The following is a 23,292-nucleotide window of genomic DNA, read 5'->3' as shown; positions in this document are numbered from 1 at the left end:
CTCAGTAAACAGTGGTGAGTTCAGTGGACCGATGACCTTCACTGCTAATCACAGTCATTTCTGTTGAGCACGTGAACACAACGACTAATCATCGCTGTTTAAGAATGTGCTCCACAGCCCTTAAATGTTCATGCATGGGATATGGACGCTTTTAAAACTTCAGTACCGATTAGCATCGAATTCCAGTATTGAGACAACACTACACCATGGTGAATATAACGGTTAAGAATTACAAAGCGATTTTACTCTTTATTACTAACATGCACTGTTTTAAAAATGTTTCAAACTCATAAAATTAATTATTGAGGTGCAGCCGATCACAGAGAGTTGTAACATAATTTTTAATACCAGTTTCTTTACAAGAAATGTTCTGTGGACATGTGTATACATGTTGTTATAGAGACATGGGCTGTCAATCAGTTCGGTGGGCAGAGAAACTGCATTCCTACGTCAAATTAAAGTAATTAAAGAGTTTAATTTCTATTGACTATTTGTTGAGATTTATAGGGACTGTAGTAGTATTGTGAAGTAATGTTACTTATTAAATAATTGCATTTCAGACTAAGTAACTATAAAATATCATAAGTGAAAACATTTACAATCTTTACTTGGACTTTTGATTTTGTTGTTTATCTTTATTAATCCCTCATCCAAATCACATTAACTACCCCTGAAGCACATTTTATATGCTTTTGGATTTTTAATTATAAAATCCAACTGTCTTAGCCAGCAGTGCAGATAATAAACTTGATATTTAAACTGTAAATATGAAATGTGACAGTGTGAGTGTTTCCTGGCACGGCATGTAGACACTTTCCCTTTTTTTCCCCCATATATCTTTGTGAATTACTGTATTGTGTTTGAGCAGCAGAGCCAGGCATGTCTAATTCTCATATTACAGAGCAGATCTGCTGCACTACTATCAGCCACTGTGCTGTTCAGCAGAAATTTCACACGCAGCAGTGTCAGCCCGCACTTCTTTGAATCGGATTTGTGTGCTTATGTTTCAGAGATAAGAAGAGCAACAGTGCGCTTTGTATTTTTTTTAGTGTGTGGGATGCCAGTATCACCATGTGCTTTTTGCTGCATTTTTAAAAGACCCACTTCTCTCTCAGCATGCGCAGTTACATCTGCTAAAACACATAGATACTGGAGCCAGCAGCTAAAAAAACATCCATGATTCACTTGAGAAGAAATATAGGGAGATAATGAGAAGAGAAGTATAGTGACTGTTCTGAGTGAAAGATTGATAGAGGGAGAGTGAGGGAAGGAGAGAGAGACGCACGTGGTGGTCTTGCTGTGTGTGAGGGTCACTCTGCTATTCATAGCTAAGAGTTTCCTCCAGTGCTGCTTAGGTCAGTTTAAATACTACGACAGAAAGCGTCTCTTTAAAACACAGCGTTTATTATATTTACACACACACATTGACCAAGGAAGCTGTACAGTAAGTGTTTTTTAATCTTTCTGTTTTGAATGTGTGATGTAATTAAATTGACTCGGTTGGTAAATGTTTAGTATGTTGGGTTTAGTATTGTTCCTAGGAGTGAGTTGGTGTTCTCAGTTGTAAATTAAAATTCAATTAAATTCAGACTGTATTTTAAACAAATAATATTCATGGAAAGTCCTCATTCAGATAGCTTTGTAAATGTGTGTGCGTAATAGACTCTTGGGTTAGCTCAGGTTAATTCAAGGACAATAGGGTTGTAGTAGAGCGGTAACTAGATTTGACCTCGAGAAATACCTAATTTGACCTCATTTTAACCATAATAATGGCTGATTTGGACATTTTGGCTTTTTTGTGTGTTTTGTGAAATAAATATACTTTTGGTGTTTAATTTTAGAGCAAATATGAAATTGTTTATGCTGTCCTTTAGTAGAGTAGATTGAACGTACTAAAACTTAATAACATAATTATTATAATTTATCCATTTCTTAGACTGAGTTCTTAGAATCATTTAAAAATTTTGAATTTTATGGTTAATTTCAAATTTCCAATGAAACAATTCTTCAGTACTTATTTCAAATTATTTTAAATCGATGCTTATATTAAGCTTAAATAACTCAGTTCATGGAGTAATTATTTGCTGGGTGCAGATCACAATATTTTGATGTGTTGTCGTATTTCTAAGATAATGCATTTGGTCTTAGGGGTAGTTCACCCAAAGCCTGTCTTTATTTATTCACCCTGCACTTATCACACACCTGTTTGAGTTTCTGTCCTCTGTTGAACACAAAATAATTTATTTTGGAAAATGTTGCAAACCGTTGATTTTTTTACACTCAAAAATGACTTTTGCTGCTTGTTCCAACTACTTATTTAAAATAAGTTGAAACAACACAGTTCTTAAGGGTTTTTAGGATAACTGATTTGTTTTATGTTCAATCAACAGTCATTTGTAAAAACGATTAAGTTAAGGGACAACATGAAGGATGTGGAACCCAGCCTTTTTTTAACAGTGTAGTATTAGTTTTTTCTACTATAAAAGTTAATGGTTACACAGGTTTCCAACATTCCAACAACTCATGATGGTGTTTCAAACTACTTGAGGGTGAGAAGTTGTGTGAGTAATTTGGTTTTTGGTGGTACCTTTTTAAGATTACTATGTGCTGTGTACTATGTAATATAAATATTTTTTTGCTGTTTGCTGCAAGATTTGGCAACGCTAATTAATCAAGATGTACCTGGTTTCCTGTGATTTCACTCTTGTGTGCATGGAGAGAAATATTTGTAGAGAGAATCACTGTAGTACACCATTAATAATGAGTTGTTTATTGAGTATATTGAACCATTTTAATAATTCAATACTAGAATAAAAGCAGTTTTTAATAATAATAATAATAATAATTTATATATATAGGTCAATATTATTAGCCCCTTTAAGCTATATATATATATTTTGATACGAAACAAACCACTGTTATTCATAACTAGCCTATTTACCCTAACCTGCCTAGTTAATCTAATTAACCCAGTTAAGTCTTTAAATGTCACTTTAAGCTGTATAGAAGTGTCTTGAAAAATATCTAGTAAAATATTATTTACTGTCATCATGGCAAAGATAAAATAAATCAGTTATTAGAAATGAGTTATTAAAACTTATGTTTAGAAATGTGTTAAAAAAAATCTGCTCTTTGTTAAACAGAAATTGTGGAAAAGAATAAACAGGGGGGCTAATAGTTCAGGGGGGCTAATAATTTTACTTCAACTGTATATGCGAATCCATAAAAATTAAGTTGTCAGTGAACAAATCTAAGTTACAACAGGTTTCCTCACTTTTCTTTTAGTAAAATAAACATTAGTTTTAAAGTATACAACATATGCCTTTACTATATGTTAGAATTCAGCAGATAAGCAGCAGGTCGATGTCACTCAGACCTCTTTGAAGGCCCACCGTATTATTGACAACACACTGTGCAGTTCACAGGCTTATCACTCATTCTCACTCTCTGCAAGACGAAGTGGTCTTAAGAGATTTTATCAGCTTTAGTTGGCTAGATATCATCAGCTAAGAAGTCGTCAGCTGGTGATGGTTTCCGTCTTTAGTTTGAGATCATTACACAGTCAAGCTGATAAAAAGTCTGAATGAGGAATCCTTCTCCTGACTGTAATTAGTCCACTTCCATGAAGAGAAATTGTAGAGAGAAACGCTGCTGGAGGCGTGGGCTGATGCAGCTGAAATATTCATTGCATTTTTTATTTTAGCTCCGTTTTCTGCTCATATAGAGCTGTCATGAGCATCAAATACATAAAATGGCTTATCGTGTTTGGAGGTTCTGGCTGTTTTTACATCTTTGTGATCAATTATAATTTTAAATTGGGATGTAACATATTGTAATATGGGTCTTACACACATTTGACTTCATTTTTTGATTCTTCCATTTTTATATAAAATATTATTATTTTGAAATCACTTAATGTGGCTCAAAAACAAAATATATGATCATCAAATAATGCCAAAGGATCCTCATAAATACTGTCAATTCTGAAATAGCGATATTTTATTTTTCTGGATTTATTATTTAGATTAGTGGTTATCACGATACAGGAATTCGATATCATTCTGTACTTTTACATTTAAACATTCATAACATTCATTTCACAGTCATTTGTGTTTAGCACATAATCACATAGGCAAATCAGTGCTGTTTAACCCTTTCACGTCAACAATCGCACCGGTCTGTGATTAGAATATTCAGAGCGCACGTCATCAACTTTTAAAATTCAAATCTCATGGCGCACGCTGAGGCGCAGAAAGAGGTGCGCAGCTCTTGTCATACAATCCACTTTCAAGCAATAAACATTTATTTTAGGTTTTAGACATTCAAATACACTCATCTAAAAGCAAAACATACCATTTAAGGTTTGTAAAACACACACGGAAATCTATGGAGACAGCAATAATAATTATTTTTCAATATAACTGGATGATGTGCTTTATTCACGTAAGATATAACTGTTTATGTGACTAGAATATTTTCTCTATTTCTCTCCCAGATAAACAGTTGCTTACTTTCATGTATTTTGGAAGAAAATTATGAATAAACATGACGTAAATCCAGCAGCTCGTATTTCTCCTGCACTTGTTGCGTGAAAGGGTTAAGAATATGTGATAGGGTTAAGAATGTGCTCATCAGCGCTCACATTTTAGTGGAAATGGATATTTTAAAATTTCTGTACCGACAACACTAATTGCAAAATGTATACAGTTTCACAAGACAGTTTGAATATTTGACAGTTTTTGAGTCTAACAGTATTCAGGTACAGAAATTGAATAATCACCATGCAAAAATGACATTTTAAACATTTACATTGCTTTGTCTCATTTCTAGTTCAAATATCTCAAAATTCTTAATCATGTAAAAATATATATTTTTTTAACTTCAGAAGAGATAAGTCAAAATAATAGTTTTTCCTTAAAATGAGCAAAATTATCTGCCAGTGGACTAAGTAAAATAATCTTGTTTTCCCTTTTAAATGAAGACATTTAGACCAGAAACAAAGCTTTTTTTTTGCATTAATCATATAAATTCTATATAAATACGGTGATTAAATACAATTCTGTAGCTCCGGGTCAGCTATAATTCAGACTGCGATGTGACTATTTTGGATGCACACATTGTGATATCGACGCTGAAATGATAAATTGTGGAGCCCTAACCAAATGTATAATTCTCTTGACAGAATACATTTATAAATAACCAAATGCATTTTAACGTAAGTGATTGTTTTGTTTTTCCTTTATCAGTATTTGTGTTTCTATTACAGACGTTGCTAAGCTGAGTTGTGAAAGCGATGCAGGCCCAGGATCTGATCCGGCACCTGCGGATGCCTGAGCTGGATGATTTGAGGCAGTATGTGCGCAGTTTACCCACCAACACCCTCATGGGCATGGGTGCATTCGCTGCCATCACCACATACTGGCTGGCCACCCGTCCTAAAGCTCTAAAACCACCCTGTGACCTCACTATGCAGTCCGTGGAGGTGCCGGTAAGTGAGTAAATGTTTTCTATTGTAAAAAACATTTTAAATAGCAATGGGGAGATGAAATGTATCGATGTCAGGTTATACTTGAAATAATAAGTAAAAAATAAAAAAAAGGTTAGTGAGAAAGTTCTTCTATTTTGGCTTAAAAACATTTAAAAAATCTGATCACTTGTTTCAACTGCAGAGCCATTTGAGGAGAGCTGAGCTCCAGCGAGGGGGAGCATGAGCTGTCGCTCCTCCTCCTGTAAGCTGTTTTAATGCGTACACCAACCCCACCCCTAACCCTACCCCCAGTGACATCACTCGTAGAAGAAGTGCAAAAAAGGTGGAGCTCAAGCTTAAGCTTCCCCTCGCTGGAGCTCAGCTCTCCTCAAATGGCTCTGCAGCGAGCACCACTTGGACCTTTTGTGTAGTTGAAAAGTTCCATAGATGTTCAAAGTTCTTTCCTGAACCATCAAGTCTAAATAAGCCTTTTTTATTTTATTGAAAATAAAGATTTATTTTCCCCCATGCGGAATCTCAAAGCACAGATTATATTTAGAAGATACCACACTAATACTTGCAATAATATGGTAATTGTTTCATTTTCAGACTTTTGATTTTGCGATTATGCTATTATGAAAGCTGATATACAGTTGTTTTTTGAAGGTAACTTACCAGCTTGAACAAAGATACAAAAAATTTCTTACTTCAAAAATTGGATTGTTTAAAAAAAGGTTTAAGACAGCCATCAACAAATTTTCCTTTGGCAATACAATATATCGTGTCTATGTTGTTTATTATCAAAGGATAAATGCTTGTTTGTTTAATGTTAAATTGTGTCAGCTTGTTAAGTATATAATATGTTGTGGATTTTCGGTGGATATTGGTGGCCATGAAGGTTTTTTACAGTGAAAAGAGAGCACTTTAATGTTTTATTTTGGGAAATCTAGAATAACGGAATCTCAATGTTTGCTTGTGGTTTCCTTGTTTTCTGAACATAATATTTTAAAATGAAATCATTCTTTGATGCGTTGTTTTATTCTTTTTTTTCTTAACCAGACTCTGACAAAATGATACCAAGATTTGTTTTGATTGGCATACAAAGATGAATTACCATGTTTGTAAACATTCTGGATCTGCGCGTAGCAAGATTGCAGAAAAAAACTGAGAGCGCCAGCATTTACTGTGAGGGAATGACATCCGATGTGGTACAGAGTTTGTTTTTGTCTTAAAAAAAGTTAAATTGATTTCATATTATATATATTATTTACATAATGCTTTCAGCTTATTGTCACCCAGTGATAAGCACAGAATCTGCAAAATTAACAATAAAGTGAGCAGCGTTCGTCGGACAGGTCCATCTGCGATAGCACCTTCCCAATGGATATCGGATAAGACAAAATGGCCAAGCATCCAGCCCAAAATATACATCTTTCATGAAACTCCAAGTGATTTTACAAGACAGAAGTTAAAGAACTACAAGTCTTTGGATGCCACCATTTTTTTCTGTGTGGTGATGTGCAAGAAATAATGTTCCATGATTACCAGATTCAAAACTATGTAGTGCTAAAAAGGTTCTGCCTAGCTAAAGACAAGGAAAAAAGACGGAGCTATACAAGGCCTGGGTAATCATCAACAGACAAAACTCCATTCTGACAACAGACTGCACCTGTATTGCTGGGTATAGGAGCTTACGCTTTCACATTTTATTCTTAGCATTCAGTGTCCACAGTTTTATTAACCATATGTAACTGTTTTTGCTGAAATCATTGCTGCAATCAAAAATGAGTAATGTGTATGATTCAGCATAGCATGAACTTACCTGATATGAAATGAGAACTGCAGAGTTGAGTATTTTTAATTAGGTCCTTACTTCATTCAGCTCCCTTTTAGCCAAAGAAAGGTTGGCATTAAATCAGTGTTGTGTACAGTAAAAGTTTTCTATGTTTGGACTTTTGAATTTGGCATCCAACTGCACAGCACGACATGTTTTCTATTGCAGCCGGTCTCTTTTTGCAACCGGGAACCCGTGTGACGTCATGTGTAACATAGGTTGGTAATTCACTTATTGGTTCCATATAACTTCCATATATAATTGGGTTATCAATAATTAGTTAGTGGTATGGGTCAAAAGTTTCATATTGGTGCATCATGAAGTTCTCTATTAGAAATACTCACTGTGGTCACGTTCTGTGGCGATTCACAGAACTCATAATATACCAAAATAGTAATGTTTGGTTTCCAACAGTTGCTTAGTATTGCTTAAAGAACCTTACTCAACATAAGTAAATATTTTGAAAAAATTTTATATTTTAAAGACTTTGGGAATCCTTTTTTACCAAACCCAATCTAAAACTTCTTTCACTTTCCAAAACCTTTTCATTTAATGTTCCTCGCTGGTGGAATGATCTACCCAATCCCACATGGACTGCTGATTCACGACATCTAAAAACTCATCTCTTTAATGATCAACTTAGCACATTACAAAAACCCACTTCATTCTCTAAACACTAACAATTCCTTTGTATAATTAGCTCTTGTTGTTAAATCGCTACATGCCTTCTCAATTGTAAGCCACTTTGGACAAAAGTGCCTGCTAAATGACAAGATGTAAATGTAAACCGATGAAAGAGTCTGATGCAACTTCAGTCTTTTTGTGATTTTATTAATATTTTCAAACTTCCTCTAGAAAGCGGTTGAGCAATAAAGACTGTGGCTTTCTTTAGGTTCCTCTCGACATGTAAAGTGGTCGCCAGCTGCATGTCACAGAACTCTGTATGTATGAACTCCTAACTGTTTTCTGTTGCCCATCTGTGTCCTGCAACATGCCGCATGTTTGAAGTCTTGGTGCACAAAACGTGTAATTGGTTTTCTGTAGTCACCATGTCTTCTTGTGTGTAGAAGAACACTTTTAAGCATATACAGTGCCATTCAGAAATTTGATTCAGAAGCAATGCATTCAATATTTTAATAGCGATAATGAAGACTTTTCATTTTAAATAAATGCAGTTTTCTTGAGCTTCCTTTTTGAGACAGAATAAAGAAAAACATTTATCATGGAAAAAAACATTCTTCAATATTGATAATGAGAGCACCAAATTAACATTTAGATTTTTGAAGAAAAATGTGCCACTTAAGTACAAGGCCCAATCCCAATTCTATTTTTGTACCCCTACCCCTTCCCTTCCCCTTGACCCTTGAAACAGAGTGTGAAGGGGAAGGGCTTCAAAATGTACCCTTAATAAATGGGACAGCACTACAACACCTGCAGACGTCATCATATGTCATCACGATCTCTTACTTCATTAAAGGTTGACGATGGCGACTGCTGTAGTTATTCCAGTTGCTTTATTTTTTTGGAATTTATCTCCAGGGAATCACTAAAGGCAACAGTATCATGTTAACATAATGATATAATGTGGAAATAAGATCATAACTGTGCATTTACACCATGGCCATATTGATCTAAAACATTCATTTTAAACACACGTAAACAACATTAGTATCATACCAGACACTGTAAAAAAGTCATTCCCAGCCACTAGATTTTCTGACAAGCGATTTGAGTTTCAGATGTGAAAGTATGTTGTGGAACTGCTATATAGGAGTTATTATTAGGGATTATAGATAGAAAAATGTAGCATTTTTTATTTTAGTGTTGTTTTTAAACATGAAGGTAAAACATGAATGTGCAAAACGAGGTGTAGGGGTAAGGGAAGGGCTAAGGGGTAGAATTGTAATTGGTCAATGGCTTAATATATATTTTTGCAATAACAGCAATACAATATATTTAAAATACAATTAATAAAATACAATTTTATTAATATCACTATAAAGAAAATCCTAATTATTACAGGAACTGTTTTTATTTTTACAATAGTTTTCTGTTATTTTATATTATATTCAGTACTCTGTTAAGTAATCAGTATTATCTGTAAATTAACAATTTTTTAAGAATACCTCAGTAATTTTTTACATTTTATTTGCAGTAAAACTTTTATTAATTAATTAATTAATTTATTTATTTATTTTACAAAAAATCTACTGTACTGTTTTAACAATACTTTTCCGGTTATCTTTTAAACTTTGAACATTTTCCCTTCTTTTTTTTTGTGTGTATTTCTACATTCAAACTCTGTAATTCTACAGACATGTCCTTGTGTCTTTGCCTAATGGGTCTCCAGACTGGAATCTAATAATATGTCACAAAATTATAATTATGATCGTGAGGCATTGGTAAGTATAAAAGGCTTAAAAATTTTAAAAACTCTAGAGACTCCAAACAAGCGGCACATTGGCGCAGTAGGTAGCGCTGTCGCCTCACAGCAAGAAGGTCACTAGTTCAAGCCTAGGCTGGATCAGTTTGCATGTTTTCTCCGTGTTCACATGGGTTTCCTCCCAGTGCTCCAGTTTCCCCCACAAGTCCAAAGACTTGCCGTATGGGTAAATTGGGTGAGCTAAATTTCCGTAGTGTATGTGAATGAGACTGTTTGGATGTTTCCCAATGATGGGTTGCAGCTGGAAGGCCATCCGCTGCATAAAATACATGCTGGATAAGTTAGCGGTTCATTCTGCTGTGATGACCCCAGAGTAATAAAGGGACTAAGCCGAAAAGAAAATGAATGAATGAATGAGACTCCAAATGTTTTAAATGGCTCTGTGTTGAAAAACACTGAAGAGCCCATCTACAGTCCAAAAACAGACTGGTCTTTCCATCACATTCCTCCTTTCCCTACCTGTATATACTTGTATGTGTACACAGACTCTAACTTTACTTTAGTTACTGTAAAATGACAGCCTCTTTCACCAAGATGAGTTTAATTATAGAAGCATGTCCTTGATCTCTGTCTGTCTTTGGCAGAAAGAGGTTCTTGTATTCTCACCATTTCTTGTATGTTTGCTATGGCAACAAGCTGAAATGTGTTGGCAACAGTTATAAAGCCATTCAGATTCAATGCGCGACGACCATCTGTTAATTCCTGTAGCGTGAAGTCCTTTTCCCTTTCGTGTGGGCTGGTCTTTTAAATTAAACACTATTGTACTGTAAAGTTAAAGTGACCTTTCATTTGTGAATTTCTTTTCTAGAGTCTCTTTTCACTTTCACTGGCTGATTTATTAAGCACACCTTGCTAGTACTGGATTGCTTTCAGAATTGCCTTAATGGATCAGTTCACCCAAAAGAATTAAAATTCTGTTAAGAATTAAACGCCTTCATTCCAATCCCTTCAGACCTTTGATCATATTTGGAACACAAAGTATTTTAGAAGAAACCTCAGGGCTCGCTCATTCTCCACAGACAAAAATGGTTTCTAGATGTCCACAAAATGGAAACCAAAAACGCACATCATGATTTTGCCAAGTATGATGCGATCCTGGATTTATATCTATGTTGATCCTGGAACATCATTTTTATTTGAAAATGTAACCCGTACCTTTTCCCTACCCCTAAACCAACCATAACTGTAAATTATTCCCAAAATAAGGGGATTAATAGTTGGATAACAATCACATAGAAGTGCATTAACCTAACCGTAAGCCAACATAAACGATAAACACATCTCTTAAATCTAATTGGCTGATTGGAATGTTGTTCCATGATCAACTGTTAATCCAGTTTAATCAGGTTGGCAACCAAAAGCATTGTCAAAACATTGCAAGTAACTTTTGCTGCTTGTTTAAATTACTTATTTAAAATTAGTTGAAACGGTACAATTCTATAGCTTTTTTGGGGACAACTTAATTTTTTTATGTTCAATCTTCCTAAATTTGTAAAAACGATTAAGTTAACTTAATCAATTTGTGTTGGCACTACAAGAAGGAACTGTGTGGAGCCCAGCATATCGTTTTGGCAATACAATTCCATGTTATGCTGCTGACTCTGATGGCAATGTTTTACTGCCTGTTGTAAAAATGCACACTAACCTAAGGCAAGAGAGAATATGTAGGCAAACAAATACATATTTACATTTTTTCCAGCAGCAGTAGCACAAAAGTGTTCTAGAAGCTTCATATGGTTACAGTTGAACCACTGAAGTCACATAGAATGTTTTGATACATTTCCTGCTTGAATTAGCCATCATAAGATGAGTTCACTGTTGTCATAAAGTGATGGAGATGGTCTGTAGTGTAAGAATGGGTTTTAACCACAGCGGTGCGAACCGTAGTTCTGCCAAATCACTAAAAAGTTATCAGTACTGATGATGAACTATAAAAAACTGTACATTTCTAGTCAAACCATTCTTCTGCAATCTTATACCAAACACGGAAATAAGGGCTGTATTAATAGTTTAGAATGTGAGAGAGCATTGCTATTGTGTGATTGTATTCTATTGCAGTATGGAGCAAATAAGTGTTGATGTTAAATCAAAAGTAATTCACAAAAACTTGAAAATAAAATGAATAAATGACAATAGGGCGGAGTGGCGCAGTGGGTAGCACGTTCGCCTCACAGCAAGAAGGTTGCTGGGTCGCTGGTTCGAATATCGGTTCAGTTGGCGTTTCTGTGTGGAGTTTGCATGTTCACCCTGCCTTTGCATGAGTTTTCTCCGGGTGCTCCGGTTTCCCCCACAGTCCAAAGACATGAGGTGCAGGTGAATTGGGTAGGCTAAATTGTCCGTAGTGTATTAGTGTGTGTGTGGATGTTTCCCAGAGATGGGTTGTGGCTGGAAGGGCATCCGCTGTGTAAAAACTTGCTGGATAAGTTGGCGGTTTATTCCGCTGTGGCGACCCCGGAATAATAAAGGGACTAAGCCGACAAGAAAATGAATGAATGATAAATGACAATAATTCTCTATGGTTACAACTGAATTACTGAATCAAAATAACTGTATAAAATAATAAAATATGAAATGATAAAACATGATATAAATTTTACCCGGTTTAAATTAAAATACAGTTACCAGAGGTACAAGGAGAGACAGGGGGAGGGAGAGACAAAGAGAGTAGGCCTCAAAGAGTCAGAGAAGATAGCCTTCAGAGCAGGAGAGAAGCAGACCAGCAGAGCACAGAGACAGAAAAGAGGCAGAGCCAATATTTACTAGCTATTTTGTCTCTTTCTTGACCATGTGACCAAAGCCTAAACACTGAGACATTCAAACTGACCAATCTTGTGACCACATCGTAAAACCCCCAAAGTCCACACACCAGGCCCTGATCTTATCAGTATCTGCCTTTGGAATTTGTGTGAGTCTCCTTTAGTGAAAAAAGACATCTGTCATCTTCGGACTTCCTGTCTAGGTTGTTGCAGGTATAAGATTGGTCAGTTTTTGTTGTCCTTCACCCTGTGTGAGAGGCTTAAGTCCTCAAAGCAGCAATACTCAGAAAAGCTGATCCATTTCAGCAATGTTCAGTTAGTATGAATTAAACGTGTGGCAAGAAAATCTCCGCTACACCATCAGCATCCAGAACCATTTATACAGCAGGATGGATTCATCCCAGCAGGAACACAACATCATTAGACATTAATATTTCAAGAGTTCACACTTAGACATTGCTTGATATTAATAGCAGGTTTGACATGCTGTCCTGGGAGAGAACCTTGAGCTTGGACATAATTGAGCCCAAGGCTCCTGCCTGGTCGATGAGCATGTAAGGTAGTATGAAAACAGGTAGTTCTTTAGAGCTCGCTGTGGTAAAAGAGGAAAAGGGTGAGATGAAGTGGACAGGGGTTCTTCAAAAAACAATGATAAGGGTGTAGTTTTAGACTGGCTATTTATAGTGAGTTTGGCTTAATCCAATTGGCTTACTAATGATTACGGATGGGAGACCAGCCACAATCAATCATGTCATGTGCTCCTGTTGAAATTAGTTTGTGAAACTTCACTTGGTTAGATTTAGGTTGTGATGTCAGGTTACCAAAATTCAATGTCTAGCCAGTGTTAATGCTATTTTGGCGTCCAATAATGATGTTGATATTTAGTTGACTTAAGGTTGTGTTGGAAAGGGATTAAAATCTAACTTGGAGCCAACATCCTAAACCAGCGTTATATTGACGTCAAATACTGACATTTAAGTTTGGCAACTGAAATGTAACGTCTGATAGACGTCACAGGTAATACTGTGATACTCAATACTATGTATACTCAATACAATACTACTCAATGCTGTGATACTGACCACACAACGGCAAACTGTAACATCATTAGATGTTGATATTTGGTTGATTTTTTTGGTTGGATGTTGGACATTGACACCGACCTGATGTTGGGTTCTGACATCAACATGATTTTCATTTCCAAACTAAATCCAAACTAAATGCAACATCGTCCCCAGGATGTTGGTGTACAACGTCAATCTGACATCATGTTGATGTCCTGTGCCCGCTGGGATCATTTCATGATGTTTACACCAAAGTGTGGCCCTACCAGACAAATGTTGCAGCAAAATTAGACTCATCAGACCAGGCGACCTTTGTCAAATTTCTGTTGTACATTTTTGTGATCCCGTGCCTCAGTTTACTGTTTTCAGCTGACTGTATAGTGACACCAGTGTTTTCTTCTTCTGCCGTAGCTAATCTGCTTCATAACCATGACATGTTTTGACTTCAGAGATGCTATTTTGTAAACTTTGGTTCTAAAGAGATGATTTGAGCTCAATCAGCTGCTGTTTATTTTTATTTTTAAAGGGATAGTTCACCCAAAAAGGAAAATTCTGTCATCAATTACTCACCTTTAACTTGTTCCGAACAAGTTTTAGTTTTTTTTAAAATTTGTTTTGTTGATCACAAACACACACACACACACACACACACACACACACACACACACACACACACACACACACACACACACACACACACACACACACACACACACACACACACACACACACACACATATATATATATATATATATATATATATATATATATATATAATGTACATATATATATAATAATAATTATTATTATTATTATTTATTTATTTATTTATTTTTGAAGAATGTTGGATGTTGGAAACCCTTAACTATTGATATCCAATAGAACGAAAAACAAATTCTATGGGAGTCAATAGTTACAGGTTTCCAACATTCTTCAAAATATCTTCTTTTGTGTTTGACAGAAGAATTTGAAACTGTCAAGGATTGAACGCAGTACACAAAGACCATTTATTTTGCATTTTTCCCTTTAAATAATCATTCTTCTTCATTCTGATTGTTGTTTTGAACTTCATACAGAACAGCAGATCACATTTACTATGTCAACATGAACATAGTTGCTGCTATATGATTGGCTCTCTATAATTTTGCAATGACAAGTATTCAAATGGGGCGAGGCAGTGGCGCAGTAAGTAGTGCTGTCGCCTCACAGCAAGAAGGTCGCTGGGTTGCTGGTTCTAACCTCAGCTCAGTTGGCGTTTCTGTGTGGAGTTTGCATGTTCTCCCTGCCTTCATGTGGGTTTCCTCCGGGTGCTCCGGTTTCCCCCACAGTCCAAAGACATGTGGCACAGGTGAATTGGGTAGGCTAAATTGTCCGTAGTGTATGAGTGTGTGTGAATGTTTCCTAGAAATGGGTTGCAGCTGGAAGGGCATCTGCTGCGTAGAAACTTGCTGGATAAGTTGGCGGTTCATTCCGCTGTGGCGACCCCAGATTAATAAAGGGATTAAGCCGACAAGAAAATGAATGAATGAAGTATTCAAATGAGTATAGGTAAAAACATGACCTTGGAGTGTGTTTATTCCTGCTATAAGCATTAAATGATTTGATCATTTATGTCTTCAAATCTAAATGGTGTTGAAAGATTGTACAGGTGAAGTTTCTCTTCATGGCCTTGTAGATTATCAACAGGCCTGGATTTGAGGAGCTGTTATTTGCTTGTTTGCTAAAGTTTATCATAGACTGTTGGTTGTGTTTTTCAGGGTAAGGAATATGCACGTCGCTCTATCCTAATGGACAATGACACACACATGACGTACTACTATAAAGACGCTCTGACACTGTATGAGTTTTTCTTACGAGGACTACGAGTGTCAAGTGAGTTATCCGGCCATTTAAAGCAGACATTGTAACAAAGGAATAGTTTAAAATAAGCTATTAAAATGGTTAAAATCATGATCTACATTTTTGTTTTACTCACACAGACAATGGTCCTTGTTTGGGGTCGCGAAAGGCAGGCCAGCCATATAAATGGCTGTCGTATAAGGAGGTAAGATTTGTGAAATAATTATTGACCTAATTGCAGAACGCATTTAGCTTTTTATTTTTCTCTCTATATTTTTTATTCCCTTAATATTTGGATATTATCAGATATGTATGTGCATTGTAAATATTAATCAATTGTTATTACTTTATTTTGATGCTCCCTTTAACACATTTTGTTGATTGTTGGTTACATTGCAACTACGTTCCAACTAATTCTCAGTAGAGTATTAGTAGGCTGTAAGGTTTGGGTTAGTGTAAGTTGACATATTTGAAAGGTTTGTTATTATCGGTTGAATGTCTGTTGATGGTGTGGTATCAGCAGATATTGAGCAGACAGTCTTATAATCTAATTAGTTGGCATATAGTAGTTGCAATGCGACCTAAAGTCAATAAAATGTTCAAAAAGAACCAACAAATAAATGACAGCAATTAGTTTAGTATTTTTATGTGTAGGTTGCAGACAGGGCAGAGTTTGCAGGTTCAGCTTTACTCCACAGAGGTCACAGTCAATCAGGAGACAAATACATTGGCATCTTCGCACAGAACAGACCGGAGGTATTAACACCCAGCAAGTAAAAACACGCACAAAGGCTTGGCATTTAAAATAAATGTTGTTTGTGGTGAATACTTTCTTTTTTTTTTTTTTTTTTTTTACCTCTGTTTGTCATCCTAGTGGACGATTTCAGAGTTGGCATGTTACACATATTCACTGGTGGCAGTGCCACTGTATGACACACTGGGTACAGAGGCCATCAGCTACGTCATTGACAAAGGTGATTCTTTACAATTCTGTGCAGTAGTGTTTTTAATCATAAAACATATATGATATGACACATATAATGATAAAAATATCCTCTTTTATTGTTATTTACAGAGCAATGTTTTGTGTGTATGTTTCTGGAGTAACTTTTTTTTTTCACTGGAGAAGTAACTAAAACCTGTGGCTTAACTGACCCCATCATTTATTATCTTTGGAGCATATGACTGTCTTCTTTTAGATGAGCACAATCTGAGTAGTTTTCATTTTATTTTTGGCTCTTCTGTACTGTATAATGATGTTGCGTAGTGGGCTCTTTTTTGCTTCTAAAAGCACATAAATCTGTAGTAAAGCTAACTCATTCATTATACCAGTGGTGGCATGGCATGGCATGGTTGTTGGTGCCAGACAGGCTGGTCTGAGTATTTCGGAAACTGCTGATCTCTGAGGAATATTTCCAGTATCTTGTTGAATATATGCCACAAAGGATTAATGCAGTTCTCAAGTCAGATGTGATCTGTGTTTACCAGCAATCTGCACAGGCTGGATTGCTGCTATTCGTGACAACGGTGTTACACCAGAAGTCAGTCAAGAAGTGCACATTCGGTAGTTGCCGGTATTCAGTGATTTGAGTTTATAATTAAAAAATGACACATCAATCAGCTTAAGATGTCCGTTATCCCCCTGGTGGTGTATGGGTTAATTTTACAACACATTTTTGCACTTTTGCAAACTTAAAATGCAAATGGAAAAGCCAGGATGAAATTTAAAACTACTTTAACTGTGCTCATCTGAAAGACAAAAGTTATACACACCGTGGATGGCTTAAGGGTTAAGTACATTACAGTTAAATTGTCATTTTTGGATTAGCTAACTCATTAAATAATTAAATAATGGCTTAAAGCTTGTATGACATGACTGCACAAAAACAGTCAAACTTGTGAGAAATGTGTTTGGAGTAACAGAGCTTTTGTCGTAGCTTCCATCACTACCATCATCTGTGACATCGCGGATAAAGCTCGTCTGATCCTGGACTGTGTGTCTGGCCGGAAGCACAGCGTCACGACTATAGTGATCATGGAGAGCTTTGACAGTGAGCTGACAGCACAAGCACAAAACTGTGGCATCGACATCATTAGCCTCAAGGAGCTGGAGGTTTCTCTCCCACACACACACACACACACCCTTCTTTTGTAAATAGTGATCCCATTAAACGTGTATTTACACTGCACTAAATAAAGTCTTTTTTTTTCAGGCTATTGGCAAAGCAAACCACAAGACACCCATTGTAAGTTAAACTGAGCACTGTATTGATTTACAGACATGCAACATTGTGTTCTGTATACTTGGTGCAATGTGGCCCTAGGCGCAGGGCAAGTGCTTTCGGCTAGTTTCGACCTGTTGCAGTTATCATTTCCATGTTTTATGCCACCCTTTGATGCTTACGATAACATTGATGTGATCAGTAAACTGATTTTTAACAGGCTTAATCGTTTATTTTATTTTCAATTGTCTAATGTTTGTTATGCATTTTATTATTTGAAGCTAGTTTCCTCCCCATATTTGTAAGTTTTGTTTGGGACGTATCCCTTATTTTTATATCCCAATGTTGACAGGTATTGTTTAATCACTGCTTTTCTGACACACAAAGACCTACTCTATCGCACAGTTGGCAGATCTAATTTCTTATTTAAGTATATATTCTTATTTAAAATACAAGTTAATACTTTGCATTTAAGTACAGCAGTTTTTTTTTTTACTTTTTAAAAACTGTGCAAATTTTAATTAACTTTTAAAAGCTAATTTTAATTTAAATGTTGACGTTTTATTTTTTTCACCTGTAAGCACTGTGCAGTGTTAATGTTCAAACTATTTATAATGTTTAAAGTGGCTGACAATAATAAAAATTCATAATAAGAATTAATCTGCCACGTTTTTGAACTGTGCAGAGCCGTAGCTGCTTTATTAGGCCTACTATGCTACTGTACTTCAATACCGGTCATTATAGTGGTACTTGGAGAGACCTTTTTTTTTTTGAGGTGGTACTTGGTGAAAAAAGTTTAGGAACCACTGCTTCAGACCATTTGCTTAAATAGTTAAATTAGAGCCCTATATTTGAATAACATATGGTTTTATTTAGTCACTGTATTATTTCTTTTTTTTAACATCACAGTTATTTAATTGATGCTTTTTTCAGCCTCCTAAACCTGAAGACCTGGCACTGATTTGCTTCACGAGTGGAACTACAGGTATTAGATTATATATTTAATGTGTTGTAGCATCGATTTATCTATTCTGAGAATAATTTTGTAGTGATATGCATTTTGATGAAAGAAAACTACGTGCAAACATGGCTTCAGGAAGAAGCACTTTTAGCACATCGCTTCGTGCATTCCTCTTACTGTCAGATTTTGCCATTGGTTTGCTGACATGTTTTGGCATCTTTTAGGACTCCCATCTGGAGAATAAATGTATCTGATGTCTTATCCCGACAGGAAATCCAAAGGGAGCGATGCTCACACATGGAAATGTTGTTTCCAATTGTTCTGCTTTCATTAAAATTACAGAGGTAAGCCAAGAGATTTCTTCGCTTCTGTGTCCTTTATAATTTATTGTAACCTTATCTTTCTTGGCGAAAAAAATACAAAGAATTACAGCAAATGAGATTCAGATGACAAGTCAGATGTGTATGGATTGGAAGCTCTTTCTGAAACTGAATTAAAAAGTATAACATCATTTCTTCATGATTGGTGATACAGAATCTAGTTATCTGGACAATTGTGAGAAATAAAAGTTGGAATTACAATGAAATAGTAATTCTGTCTTTTCTCCTTACAGTTCTAAATTTGTTTCTCAGAATTAGGAAATATACATTCACCGGCCACTTTATTAGGTACACCTAACTTGTACTGGGTTGGACCCACATTTGCCTTCAGAACTGCCTAGATTTAACAAGGTACTGGAAATATTGCTAAGAAGTTTTGGTCCATATTGACATGATAGCATCATGATAGTTGCTGCAGATTTGTCGGCTGCTCATCCAAGATGCGAATCTCCCATTTCACCTCATCCCAAAGGTGCTCTATTGGATTGAGACCTGGTGACTGTGGAGGCCATTTGAGTAAAGTAAACTCATTGTCATGTTTAAGAAACCTGATGATTCCTGAATAATGACATGGCACTTTATCCTGTTGTGGTCATAAAGGGTAAGACATGGTCAGCAACAATACTCAGTTAGGCTGCGGCATAGGCACGATGCTCAATTGGTACTACATTACACCACTACCACCAGCCTGAACTGTTGATACAAGGCAGGATGGGTCCATGCTTTCATGTTGTTGATGCCAAATTCTGACCCGATCGTCCGAATGTCGCAGAAGAAATCGATTCTCATCAGACCAGGCAATGTTTTTTCAATTGTCCTTTGTCCAAATTTTGCCGAGCCTGTGCGAATTGTAGCCTCAGTTTCCTGTTCTCAGCTGACAGGAGTTACACCTGGTGTGGTTTTCTGCTGCTGTAGCCCATCTGCCTCAAGGTTGGATGTGTTGTGCGTTCAGAGATGCTCTTCTGCATAGCTTGGTTGTATCGAGCCATTATTTGAGTTACTGTTGCCTTTCTATCAACTCAAACCAGTCTGGCCATTCTCCTCTGACCTCTGGCATCATCATTGCATTTCCACCAGAACTGATGCTCACTGGATATTTTCTCTTTTTTGGAACATTCTGTTTCGAAGGTACTCAGACACCAACCACCATGTTATGTTCAAAGTCACTTAAATCACCTTTCCCATTCTAATGCTCAGTTTGAACTGAATTGCAGCAGATCATCTTGACCATGTCTACATGTGTAAATTCATTGAGCTGCTGCCATGTGATTGGCTAATTAGAAATTTGTGTTAATGAGCAGTTGGACAGGTGTACCTAATAAAGTGGCCAATGAGTGTAGTTCTGAAATCCAATTCTGATGGAAAAAGCAGACGATTCTTTTTTTACAATCTTAAGTTAAGTAACTTACTGACCAGATCAATTCTTCTTTCTTTCTGTTTGTTATATTAGGCTCTTGTGCTTCATTTCCTCATAATTGTCTGTCTCTTGTTCTTTCTCTCTCATGTCCTGTGTGTGGATGTGTGTATATGCTTGTGTGTGTGTGTGTGTGTGTGTGTGTGTGTGTGTGTGTGTGTGTGTGTGTGTGTGTGTGTGTGTGGTCAGGAGTCCCTGAAACTTTGTCCTCAAGATGTTCTCATCTCCTTCTTACCACTAGCGCATATGTTTGAAAGAGTAGTCGAGGTACGCTGTATTTCACACTGCCCGTGTGTTTGTGTGTGTGTGTGTGTGTTTTACAGGTTCATTGCATGCTTAACCAGACAGATATTCACATTTCTTACCTACCACTAGCGCACATGTTTGAAAGAGTGGTCGAGGTATGTATTATGGATGCACACAGTCATTAAACTGTTATTTATTATTCAGTTATTATTCAATTAAGTTTATATATATATATATATATATATATATATATATATATATATATATATATATATATATATATATCTTGTCGTCGATCCCAGTTGTAAGAGCAACTAATTACTTGATCTAGTTGATCATTTGGAAAAGTGTCAAAAAGGGGTTACATTCAGTATGAGGGCATGCGAGAGATCTGCAGAGTAGGTGGCAATATGAACAGTCTGAGGTATCGAGGCATTTGTGCTGCCCATTTCATTACAAACCACAGAAGAAGGCAACATCTTTAGCAGGATAGCGCTCCTCATACTTCAGCCTCCACAAGTTCCTGAGAGCAAATAAGGTCAAAGTGTTCATGGATATTTTATTTTGGTAAAGTAAACGCAATCTAGAGGCCTTTGCCTTTCATATAAGCCACTTCTGATACCAAATGATCAACTAAAAGTCAAGTTATCATTAGTGTCATTAAAACTTGGATAGGTGACAAGACTTTTGTCAGGTAGTGTATAAACTGAACACATTCTTTTATTTTAAATCCATTTGGAATGCAATTAGAGTCACTCAAACAAACGTTTTGAACCGTGCCCAAATAAGAAAGGCACATGAGTACAGAGCATTTTAGTTTTGGTAAACAAATCAATTAAATCGAAAAGTTGTTTGTTTATATTTGATGTTTATAATGTCTCTATACTTTTTTTTACTAATATTTTGATTCTTTTTTGTTCAGTGTAGTGGTAAATTTAAAAGATTTTTTGTATACTGTGGAAACTTAAGAAATGTAATATGTAATGAATTTTCTGAATTAATAAAAATGTGATCTATCAGATTTTTCTTTCTCAACAATTTACAAATAGATATTGAAAAACAAAAAAATGAGTACTTTTAAAATTAAAAAACGAACAGCTTGTTTTTTTTTTTTATGGTGAAAAAACAAAATTTAAAATTGATTTAGTTTTCTTTTTTTTAATAATAAAGAATAAAATAACCAGAAAACAAAAATGAATAAAGGCTTGTTTTTTTATATTTCGAAACCAGATAGGCCAACTCATTTATGGTGGTGCAATGCTGACCTGCTAGGCTACTATATAGGCTATTGTTTTTTTTTTTTTCGCTTAATAAGGTTATAAAAGGTATTTTCTTGTTATAAATGGATTTTGCTGAGACATATTTTCTTTATTAAGACAACATATTTCTTGTATAAGGGCCGGTTATAGGCTATATATTTATTTTTGGTTAGCATGTCTTGGTTAAAGTGACTGTATGTATGAATTTACATGTATTCATCTATTTTATATTGGCTATGTGTGGACAATTTATAATGAAATTATACATGTGTGTGTGCTTATATTTAACATTCTCACATGCTATTCTGAATTTCATTGCATAATTTTAGTTTGTTATGTGTGTAGGGTGTGCTTCTGTGCCACGGAGCCAAGATTGGGTATTTTCAGGGTGACATCCGTCTCCTTATGGATGATTTGAAGAATCTTAAGCCCACTATATTTCCCGTAGTCCCAAGACTACTCAACCGCATGTTTGATAAGGTACGTCGGTTTAGTTAATCACACATAAGCTGTTTGCATTTCTGCTTGATAAACATTCCTGTGTTTGTGTGTGTGTTATATGTGTTTGCGTTAAGATTTTTGGCCAGGCGAACACTCCTCTTAAAAGATGGCTGTTGGATTTTGCCACCAGCAGGAAAGAAGCGGAACTAAAAAGTGGAGTTGTGAGGAAGGACAGCATGTGGGATAAATTAATCTTCAGCAAAGTGCAGGTAACCAGACAAAACTGAAGATCACCTTGAGGACATTCAAGGAAAACCGTGAACATTAGACATGGGATGTTTTCAAGGTTTACTGCAGTTTGGAAAAGTTTTTAAAACTGCCAAAATTTTCTGCTATACCATTCGTATGGTATGTGTAAGATTTTTTTTGTACATTTTTCTTAAATTATGAAAACATCTGAGTTTTGGAACCTAATGAAGAGAGCAGAAGTCTGTGATTCATTTGAATGATTTAGCCTCACATGTTTAATGCTCCAAAATATCATAAATGTTTCTCAAAATAAAATATATTGTGTTCAAAAAGCGTTTAGTTTTACCCAGACATTTAAAAAGAACAGATTTTAGAGCAGTGATCATAATACTGTGATACTTGTTTTACCCAAGGTTATCATACCGTCTGAATCTTATACCAGCCTATGTCTAGTGAGCACAATAGTGTTTAATGTTTTTAATGAAATCTCCTAGGGGTTGCATGTAGACTGTGAAAAGCAATGTACCAAGTACTGAGTCTTGTGGTACTCTGGTCGTAACTCCTGACTGGAATTCCTTGCAGAAAACATTTCTTTCCCAGGACGATTATAATTGTTTTTTCATGGATAAGGCAGATTTGAAATTGATCTGTAATGGTGTCAGTTTTGGTTTGCCTTTAAATGTTGGGGTTTTATTTTAGTCTTAAAGTGTATGCAA

The 23,292-nt window shown here is 35.8% G+C and overlaps 2 protein-coding genes across 3 annotated transcripts in view; one reads left to right on the top strand and one right to left on the bottom strand.

The window, feature by feature from the left end:
- acsl1a (acyl-CoA synthetase long chain family member 1a) overlaps window positions 1–23,292 on the top strand; it is a gene marked incomplete at its 3' end in the record, with an annotated part of 53,839 nt that overhangs the window by 20,131 nt on the left and 10,416 nt on the right. The window contains 12 exon segments of the mRNA NM_001031837.1: window positions 5,267–5,488; window positions 15,323–15,437; window positions 15,545–15,609; window positions 16,059–16,160; window positions 16,279–16,378; window positions 17,342–17,517; window positions 17,618–17,650; window positions 18,560–18,611; window positions 18,858–18,931; window positions 20,705–20,782; window positions 22,232–22,366; window positions 22,462–22,596. Of these exon segments, the coding sequence (NP_001027007.1) occupies window positions 5,294–5,488; window positions 15,323–15,437; window positions 15,545–15,609; window positions 16,059–16,160; window positions 16,279–16,378; window positions 17,342–17,517; window positions 17,618–17,650; window positions 18,560–18,611; window positions 18,858–18,931; window positions 20,705–20,782; window positions 22,232–22,366; window positions 22,462–22,596 (1,260 nt within the window). The 5' untranslated portion in view covers window positions 5,267–5,293.
- Window positions 7,320–23,292, bottom strand: part of casp3a (caspase 3, apoptosis-related cysteine peptidase a) — a 37,655-nt gene continuing 21,682 nt past the window's right edge. Inside the window, exon 8 of one of the 2 annotated variants that reach the window (XM_087235055.1) lies at window positions 7,320–8,357. The gene's annotated coding sequence lies outside the window, so the exon portion shown is untranslated. Of the gene's footprint in view, window positions 8,358–20,911; window positions 21,151–23,292 lie in introns of those variants that run through there. The other variant, XM_087235056.1, reaches the window with a different exon arrangement.

Source organism: Danio rerio, chromosome 1, assembly GCF_052040795.2.
Source record: "Danio rerio strain M-AB ecotype USA chromosome 1, GRCz13ab, whole genome shotgun sequence".
Taxonomy (NCBI): Eukaryota; Metazoa; Chordata; class Actinopteri; order Cypriniformes; family Danionidae; genus Danio; species Danio rerio.
Note: the sequence above shows the minus strand (reverse complement) of the source record. Positions and strands in the feature narration are given on the sequence as shown.